This window comes from Physella acuta, unplaced genomic scaffold (assembly GCF_028476545.2).
Source record: "Physella acuta isolate Inbredline_101_S28 unplaced genomic scaffold, ASM2847654v3 ptg000116l, whole genome shotgun sequence".
NCBI lineage: Eukaryota > Metazoa > Mollusca > Gastropoda > Physidae > Physella > Physella acuta.
Window position 1 is genome coordinate 1,174,790 of NW_026731636.1, and position 10,297 is coordinate 1,185,086.

The window sequence follows — 10,297 nt, forward strand, 5'->3', positions numbered from 1 at the left end:
CTATGGGGAGAACTAAAGATAAAGAAAACTCCAGTGATAAATATAGACTGGGTTTCCCAGTCCGCCATATTGTTCGGGAATTCCCAATATGAGTTCATTAAAACCTAATACGTGTTAAATTACTGAAGGTACTACTGGTAAGTGAAATTTAAACATTAATCAAATAGTCTAACTAAGGTTAGGATGAATCAAGGTCTGTAGTGGTGTATCTAGTGTAGCTATGTTTAGAATAAAATTGGCCATTGATATGAATCAAGTATGTAGGCTATATTTTCATTTAGGATTAACCTATTTATTGAACAGTTTAATGTAACAAATAATGAAAAGCTGTCGCAGAATATAATTTTATAATAATACTATATATTATTATGTGTTAATAATAATTTCATCCTAACACCTACTTTTGCAAGTAATAACACTATACCAAACCTAGACGAAATGAATTATAGTTACACAAGCTTAATAGAACAATGTAGCAACACTTAATGACTATTTTTTTTTTAAATTATTATAATTATTATCATAGTATATAAGTAAATAAATTATTGTAATAGTACTAAACGCCCTCTGGCTGTTTTTCTTGTTTACAGTTAAGTAACGTGTATGTTTAATAGACAAACATTAGAATTAATATGAATTCTAATTGTATCACTTTGAATTAAAACACAACAACATAAAAAATCACTTCTATCATACACAAATATATTATCTAAATTAGAGTTATAATAACCACATTAAAAAGTTGTAGATAGCAATAGCCACACAACAGTTTTTTCATAAATTAATTGTGTAGCTTAATCAATCATATAGGCTATATTTATTCTACATTTTCAAATATATAGATACATATCTTTCTTTGATTTGAAAGCCTTTTAAGATAACCTATCTTCGACACGCAGTTGCGCTCAATGTTACAGTCACACATCACACATTATTTTATTCGAGTAGCCTCAGGTAAGAGCTCTAGAAATAAATTAGACTAGTTGAAATGCCTGTTATTTCTTTATGTTTTGGTAGATTTTTAGATGATATAAATAGTTGGCTCAGTGAGTCCATATATGGTGTGTAAATATTTAGAATTGTTGGAACTGGCAATAGTAAGATCTAATCGTTTGGTTAATCAACTCTATATTTTTGAAGACTACATCCTGAATCTAGGTCTAACCCGGACGATGAAATATTACTCTTTGTCAACATTTATATTTCGTTAACGACTACTGCTTCCAACCCTCAGATTGTTTTCCATAAATATACGTTTAAAGTTCTAAAATAGCTAGTAACAAAACATTTTAAAATTTAAAACTTGAATTTTAAATGTTGGCAGACGAAATTAGCCAATTACAGAGATAATGAGAGAGAGAGAGAGAGAAAGAGCGAGAGAGAGAGAGAGAGAGATGAAATGCTGATGGCATGCAGAATATTTCTTCCAGTCATCTCTTCGGGGGGACGCCAAATCCTCCCCAACCCATCGAAAAATGTCTACCACACCACGAACGAAATAGGATTTATAAAGGAATATTTACTTTTAGCATTGTCCACCCTCACCCCCCACCCCGCCCCCGGGGAGAATAAAATCTGGAAAAAACACAGATTGCCATGAGATTTTGGGAAAGTAATGATTTTCTAGCGGCGTCACTCCGGCAAGGTACGATTGTTTTCCATTTACCGCATAAACAAATTAAAGTATATGTGTCTATGGGTGTGTCTGTATTTCATTCATTACTATATCTTTCCTCCGATAACTATTAAACTTTGAGAGGTTGATAAATATTTTCCAATGAAGGTTTCTGCGAAAAACAATTTGGATTCACCAAAAGCATTATGGCGTTTACGTTTGCTTTTAAGAGTGTGGTACATTATGGGTAGAATCGTTGACTAAATCGAACTGAGAGCGTCGACCGGAGACAGGTGTTTAGTGACCTGCAGCACTTAAGCTCCATATTTAAACAGCACCCTGGAAAAGAGACACTTTGGCACACGATATTCAATGAGTAAACCGAATTTAAGACTGTACCCGGCTCACTTGTAGTAGTTTAAGCGGTGGCTTACTAGAAAACTCCGCGACGCTTGCGTTTAAAAAAACACGATTAAAAACGCATTAATGAAATCCTTAATAAACATTGCGTTAGCCTTTGATCTGAATCCGAGGGACAAGTACTTTAGTTTACAATAAACGGATTTTAAAACATTGCATTTTTGTTGTGCGATAAAACGCGTGGAAAAACGTTGGGGCTGATTTAATACAGCTTTTATTTTTTGAAGCCAGCTTATTTTTTAGGAATTTTTTTTCGTTTAAAGTATGCTGCTACATTCACAAAAGTGGTTGTTTATTATTTACATGCAATGGTTTGATGATTTAGAATGTAGGCACATGGTTGGTATTAGAGCAGCACATTGTTTTGTAAAAACTTACATTTTATAGTATATGCACTTATATTAATTTAAATTGTTCATTTTCCAGAGTTATAGAGCAAATTATAGGTCTTCTATGGATAGCTTAGCATAATTGGTGGCAATAAGGTATACAGTTGACCACGTCACAAAATGGATGAGCCGACTTTAGATCCAGAATATTTTGAACGGCTCAAGCCTCTTTTTCTAAAGCTGTTTAGAAAATTTGTCAAACCATCAAATGTTATTCATCTACTTCAAGAAAGTGAAATGTTGACTGAAACTGATCTGGTAAATAGAATTATTAGGTTAAAATGATAGTTTAAATCTTTACACAATTAATTAATTAATTAATTTGTGTATAATTATGTATTATATATATATATATATATATATATATATATATATATATATATATATATATATATATAAAATATATATATATATATATATATATATATATATATATATATATATATAGGGGAAAATAAGTGATTCGCACTTCCTAAGCATAAGAATACATTTAAAAAATCTACAAGACATAAAAGTTTTTACACCTGAAGAAAATGATTTAAATGATTATTTTTTTTTAAAATAGGACATTAATTAAGACAAAAAAATTACAAATGGTACTAAGTTCCCGCAAAGGGGACCAAATAGTACAACTTATGAAGCATTAAAATACTAACGGCATGAAGGTACTATTTTTAGCACCAATGTGTAATATATATATATATATATAATATATATATATTATATATATATATATATATATATATATATATATATATATATATATATATATATACTAGCATTTAGGTTAAATTATATATGTTTAAGTTCCGTCCACGTTAGGGATAAATTATAGCGTTGTCACTTTGGGGGCTTGAACGGATTAAAGTCATTTAAATGAATTTAAATGGAAACATACAAGCTATTTGACATTAGAGAACTGTAGCTTAACAATATAAACTCGTTTCTCGAGGTGCCACTATATTGATAAGTCATCATTTAAATTTCATATATGTTTGAAATGAATTTAAACTTTCAAGAAATTATTCAATTTTCCATTTTTTTTCTCCGTTTACCTTTGCTTGTATTCATAGAGCGAGGAAACTTTCACGTTTAACTTCTTAACGCAGTTACGTCCCTTTAGAAAGTAAAACAGTTCAACTTTTAAACCCTTAATTTTACATTATTGAGAATCCGGATTTTTTTCTAGGTGTCGTCTCCGCCCCCAGAACTATGCCTTCACTAAATAATACGTTTATTTAGCTTCTGCAAAGCGCCGATCTTAGTTTGTTTTAAAAAGTTGGTACACTATTGATACGGTAGGCTACTATAAACGTTTACAAAATTGAATTAGTCGAGTCCGCCGCGCCCCGATAGGGACGGGATTTCTCGTTTCTTGCTATCCTGTAACCACTACGTCACCTACTTTTGTTAAAAATAGCACCCTACATTATGGATTCGGGGACACACGGCATTTAACGAACCAAACCTGTAGCTATACCCGGTACCACTTAGGTAGTGTAACTAGCGGCTGGCGAGAGGGTCCCGTGACGCCTCAGACACCTGAGTGGTCGACATGGAACTTTCTTCCTCTCTATTAGGGAGGTTGATTTTACGTGCAATCAAAGCTCTAAACATCAAGTCCTGTTGCGTCTGGGAGTTAGTGCAAACAAACTATCGCCAACACAACTGTGATCCAAGAAATGTAACGCCTGCTTTACATTTAAATTACTCCGTTTAGAAATCATGATCCAGCGCCTAAATGTCACGGGCAGGAAAAACTTTAAAAGATATTTTAAATAATGTTATATACTCTACTGTCACGCGAAGCTACCTTATGGGCAGCTAAATTGTGCTTTAATTAAGGTAGAGTAATTTCTTCCACTGCCAAGAGAACTAATGCACGAACTTGATTACTATATGAATAATACTGTCACAGCAAAAATTGTTATGTAGTAGTTGTAATAAGAAGTCTATTTTGTAATATAATGAAGGACCGATGATAACGTGACAAATGGATGTGTGCAGCTTACCAGTGGCGTAGCCAGGATCGTCTCAAGGGGGGGTAGGGGTTCCAATTTTTACCCGGGGACAAACTTTCGATTTCCACCCCCCCCCCCCCTCAAACTTTCGATTTCCACCACCGCCCAAATTTTCGATTTGCACCCCCCCCCTCAAACTTTCGATTTCCACCCCCCCCCAAACTTTCGATTTGCACCCCCCCCCCCCCTTATACTTTTTCTATATACCGAGGGGTCTATGGGGGGGGGGGGGGTTATAACCCCCCTAACCCCCCCCCCTTCCTGCCCACGCCACTGCAGCTTACAGATTTCAAAATAGCAATAGATACCAGGCACAATGATATCTAGTGTTGACTCTGATAAGCTTCGGGCCCGCCAAATGTATATAATAACCAGGTTTTATAACTTCGTGTCAAGTTAATGTAAACAATAATAAAATTTATTACTAATTAAAAACAAAATTAATTATAATTTAAAAAGCGTAATAACACTGTTCATAAAATATAAATGTTTACACAGTAGAACATATTACAAAAATATGTGCCAATCGGGAATCGACGGTAACCTGTTGAAGATTAGGGGAGATGGGAGCTACTCTGCATGTAGTACGACTGAAGACAGATATAATTACCTTTTAATCTTCCTCTTATGGATTCCGCGATGGATGTGTCACATGCCCCTTTAAGACTCTTGGATAGGTCAAATACTAGATCTATCCCGATTAGAAATTCCAACTACCGGGTCAGGCATCGGTGGGTGAGCGTAAAAAATATAGAAGTAAATGTACTATTACCAACTTCTACTGCAACATATTTGGAAGTTGGACCTTGTGTGTATGTCAGTTAAAAACTAATTTTGATTAATCTTTTACATCGGTAGTCTTTAATTAACGTACACATCCTCATTCTAAAACTGTTTACTCTCTCTTTAGTCAGAGATCAAGGCAACAACTAACACTAAAGGTGAGATAGAAGGCAGTGTGCTACTGTTTGAGAGACTGACGCTGTACGAGGGCTGGTACCCACGTTTGTTGGAAGTTCTCCGTGACAGAGATGTCAAACTGTCTCATGTGGCTAGTGAAATGGAAGAGATCAAAGGTAGGCGGACACGTTCTTTGGCATAAAAAATGTGTTTAAAATGTAACTTTTACTTTTGATACCCTCTGGAATTAATCATTATAGTGAATATTTATAACGCTACATCATATTATTTACAGCATTGTATTAATATTATAATGTATGTGTATTACAGGCTCACTAGACACAGCTATTCAAGAAGAACAACAGGTAAACAGATTGATTTACAATAGTTAACCTATATGATATAGGGCTGGTAATTAGGTCACAACCAGTTCTACGGCTCAATAAAACCTGCATGAGCCATAGAACTGGTTCGTGCCCTACTTACCAGCCCTATTGCGTCATGTTGCATTTGTTCTAAATAACATCAATAAATTATTCAAAACCTAATAATTTTTTATTTGCGTTGATCAAAGAAATAAATACAATTTGTGAGGTTAATTCACTTCTCTTTCATTCATTCTCGACGTAGTTGGTTAGGCGACTAAAAAAAGTGTTAGGGAGTAGGCGTACAAGGTCTAAAATGTAGCCTACTTCAATATTGGCATTTTGACAATAATAATCATAATAAAAAATACAGTCTACTTCACTAAACAGAAAGATAGTATAGAACTTGTCTATTACTAACATGAAAATAAATAGCACACTTGAGTAGTGTGGAGAAGCCCTCGCCCCTACAACTAAGATCCAAACCTATTTTTCCGGATGTACATTTAAATTAAATAATTTTAATAACATGATAATATGCCTAAAAATACACGATTTGTAACGTTGAGATAAAAAACTTAATGTAATATTTACCCAACCTGAAGTGTAGGACTAGATTGCTAGAATGTACATATAATAAAATAATAAGATATTGTCTTCTATATTGCTTAAGCATTGCTTTCTGTTTATATGTATATATATATATATATATATATATATATATATATATATATATATATATATATATATATATATATATATCAGTAGTGTATGCAGCGGGGGAGCAGGGGGGAGCGGCCGCCCCCCCCCCACTCTGGCCATTTTCAGCAAAGTGGCGCCTTTTTGGAAACTTTTTAAACTCAAAGTTTTAAACAATGATATTTGCAAAAAATATTTTTGGTCGACACATCTATGTAAATCACAAGATTTCTTTTCATGCAGCAATTAAGCATTATTGTACTAGTCTAGTAGTGTCTACGTTTACAACACGTAGTAACAGCTGCATCGGTTTGCCATTCTAAAAATAACCATCACGATGCATTGCAATGTTTAAAAAACCTCTACGATAGGCAAGAAGGGTGTTAAGTTTAAGGCAACTGTATTTGCTTACGAATATTTGAATTAGAAAATGTTATACATTAAACTTCACACATAATTACTTTATATATATATATATATATATATATATATATATATATATATATATATATATATATATATATATATATATATATATATACAGTTTGAATCGTGTGATTAATTTAAAAAAAAATCACAATACAATTACAATACAGAAACAAAGACAACTGATGTGGCACCTCTATTTAAATTTACTTATGAGCAAACTGCGTAGTGGTGGGGAAATTTTGACAAGGTCAACAACGTCATCATGATGAAGTAGTAGTATTCTTACAGTTTGGGCGATAGCGATTACGATTACAAATTATATAAAACAGTTACAACCCTCCTCCATGGACCCCTCGGTAAAAAATAAATTTTGTCATAATACCACTTCTACTTATTTAAATCTATTTCTGTAATATATATTTGTGTAATATAAATTTATGTAATATATATGTATGTTTAGAACAGTCATCTAAAAACTGACGCTATGTTCACGCTGAGTTGGTTATTCCCCCCCCCCCCCCACATCACCACCACAATTATGTAGAGCGACATTAATGTTACACCTAGGTATATACCGGGTTGGATGATTGACCTAAAGTGACCGGACAGTGGCGAATGAAGTTGAACCCCCCCCCCCCCCTCCCAACCCACCCCGATCTGATCTGTTAAGTACATGTAGAAAAACGCGTAATGATGTACCAAAGTACCATGCCGCCAGAAAATTAGCTTTTTAAACGTAAAACTCTGTGAATATTGTTTTTGCAATTACCAGTAAAAAGGTGTGTGATCAATACAGTGATGTAACCTATACCTATCACTATGTTAAAAAATGAAAGAACACAATGAAGCAGTATATATAATATATAATAGCCCATATGCGCTCTTCTCTGTCTGTCTGTCTCTCTCTCTCTCTCTCCTCTCTCTCTCTCTCTCTCTCTCTCTGTCTGTCCGCAAAATATTTTCGCCGGACATCACATCAGAATCGGCAGCGATATATGAAGAACTTTATACGGACTTTTGTTGAAAATATTATGTTAGATGTTTTAAATGTAAAACCACAATGTTATTTAAAGAAGAAAAATAAAAAATAAAGGCGTATTTGAATGTAGAGAAACAGTATTATTTATGCAACCGGAAAGTATTTAATATTGGGACAAGAACGCATTTAACAATGACGTCGCTTATTGTTTACACTAAAAAAAAGAACACGAAACTGATGACGTCATCTTCCGAGTTTAGAATTTTAAAAAATGAACTATTTCATTCAAATATGATTTAGAGCTATGTACGCTATGAAATGTAGACTATACAATACGATTTTCTCGGCCTAAACTTAAAAAAATTGTTTTATCTAGGGCCTATTTGGATTCTAGATCAAGAGATTCTAGATCTAGACTAGATCTAAATCTACGCTACGTCGCTAAGATCTATTCTAGATCTAGATTTAGACTCTATCTACTGTAGAATCTATTCCAAAAATAAATTTCTATAATAAACTTTTTTCAGGACTTAAATATTTTATAGAAATCTTTGTTTGATTAGCAATGAAACTGGCTAATTTTGGGTAAAAAATTAATTTGAAAAAATAGGCATATTCACGTAAGTTATTTTTTTTAAACACTTCTTTTATTCTCCATCTTTTAAACGTACCTAAATCTGAGATGATAGTGTTCTTGATACTCCACAGGTGGTGCCGGATCGAGACAAACCAAGTCAAACCTAATTTTTTTTTTATATGTGAATTCTCCTATTTTAGACTATAAAGAAAGGAACTACTTTAGAAATCTTTGTTTATCTATGCAATTTGCTAATCTCTATAATATATGAAGCAAAGTTGTCGGGTGCCCTTCCCGGCGCCGCAGGCGCTTCAAATTTGGCAGGATCTTGCCTTGGGGCGACAGAATACGGGGGCTGGTGCCGGTTGGTCTAAGGGTCTACGATGAGGGGGTCAAAACAGACCTCGACTGACCGGCGCCTTATATGAGCTATAAATTGAAACAAATTTGTCCACGTAGGAACCTCTTCATAACTCCTGAGGTCGTAGACCGACCCTCGGGCGAATTAATTAAGCATTCAAATTCTCTATGTTTTTGAAAGCCTAAGCGAAGCTGGGCTACAAGCCTAGTTAAAAATAAACGATCTGAACTAAAAGACCGTTATATAGTTAAATGTAAGCTGTTATACTGTTATACCGAATGTTTTTCTATTATATCGAAAAGAGTGGTTTTATGCCGACTCTGATTTTTAAAACTTTCATTATGCTGTAATACTTTAGCATTTATGACAACGATAAATTAAATTCTGATTACAGACAAAAACATTTTGTAAAACACGAATAGTATTAAACAATTTCATTATATTCTAAAGTAATTATTTATTTGTTTTGACATTTTATATAATTAAATGTGTAGATACATATTTATGTTAAGAGAGTGATTATTTCCGCTATTTCACTTGTCTTAAATAATTTCCCAGGAATCGTTATGTAAGAATTTTTTTTACAAGAATTACAAACCAGATTGTGTTACGTTCATCGTTTTTGGTTGTAGTGCGTGTATATTTTTTTTTAAGATTGATACAATTTTTTGTTTTGTCGGCCTACTTTGTCTGTTTTTTCTTATTTCTTCAGAGTGCTACTTTCAATTTATTTTACATCATAGCAAAGAAATGACATACAGCTAGTAATTTTATATAAATATAAATATAAATATAAATATAAATATAAATATAAATATAAATATAAATATAAATATAAATATAAATATAAATATAAATATAAATATAAATATAATATAAATATAAATATAAATATAAATATAAATATAAATATAAATATAAATATAAATATAAATATAAATATAATATAAATATAAATATAAATATAAATATAAATATAAATATAAATATAAATATAAATATAAATATAAATATAAATATAAATATAAATATAAATATAAATATAAATATAAATATAAATATAAATATAAATATAAATATAAATATAAATATAAATATAAATATAAATATAAATATAAATATAAATATAAATATAAATATAAATATAAATATAAATATAAATATAAATATAAATATAAATATAAATATAAATATAAATATAAATATAAATATAAATAAATATAAATATAAATATAAATATAAATATAAATATAAATATAAATATAAATATAAATATAAATATAAATATAAATATAAATATAAATATAAATATAAATATAAATATAAATATAAATATAAATATAAATATAAATATAAATATAAATATAAATATAAATATAAATATAAATATAAATATAAATATAAATATAAATATAAATATAAATATAAATATAAATATAAATATAAATATAAATATAAATAAAATATAAATATAAATATAAATATAAAATATAAATATAAATATAAATATAAATATAAAATATAAATATTATAAATATTATA

The 10,297-nt window shown here is 30.9% G+C and overlaps 1 protein-coding gene across 1 annotated transcript; it reads left to right on the top strand.

Annotated features, from left to right (window-relative positions):
• Positions 1-55: 55 nt before the first annotated feature.
• LOC131934706 (uncharacterized) lies at positions 56-5,710 on the top strand (the record flags this gene model as incomplete). Its single annotated transcript, XM_059290785.1, has 4 exons — positions 56-137; positions 2,462-2,682; positions 5,356-5,521; positions 5,676-5,710. Coding segments are annotated over exons 2-4 (339 nt in total), but the record flags the coding sequence as incomplete, so codon positions are not given.
• Between the last annotated feature and the right edge of the window lie 4,587 nt (positions 5,711-10,297).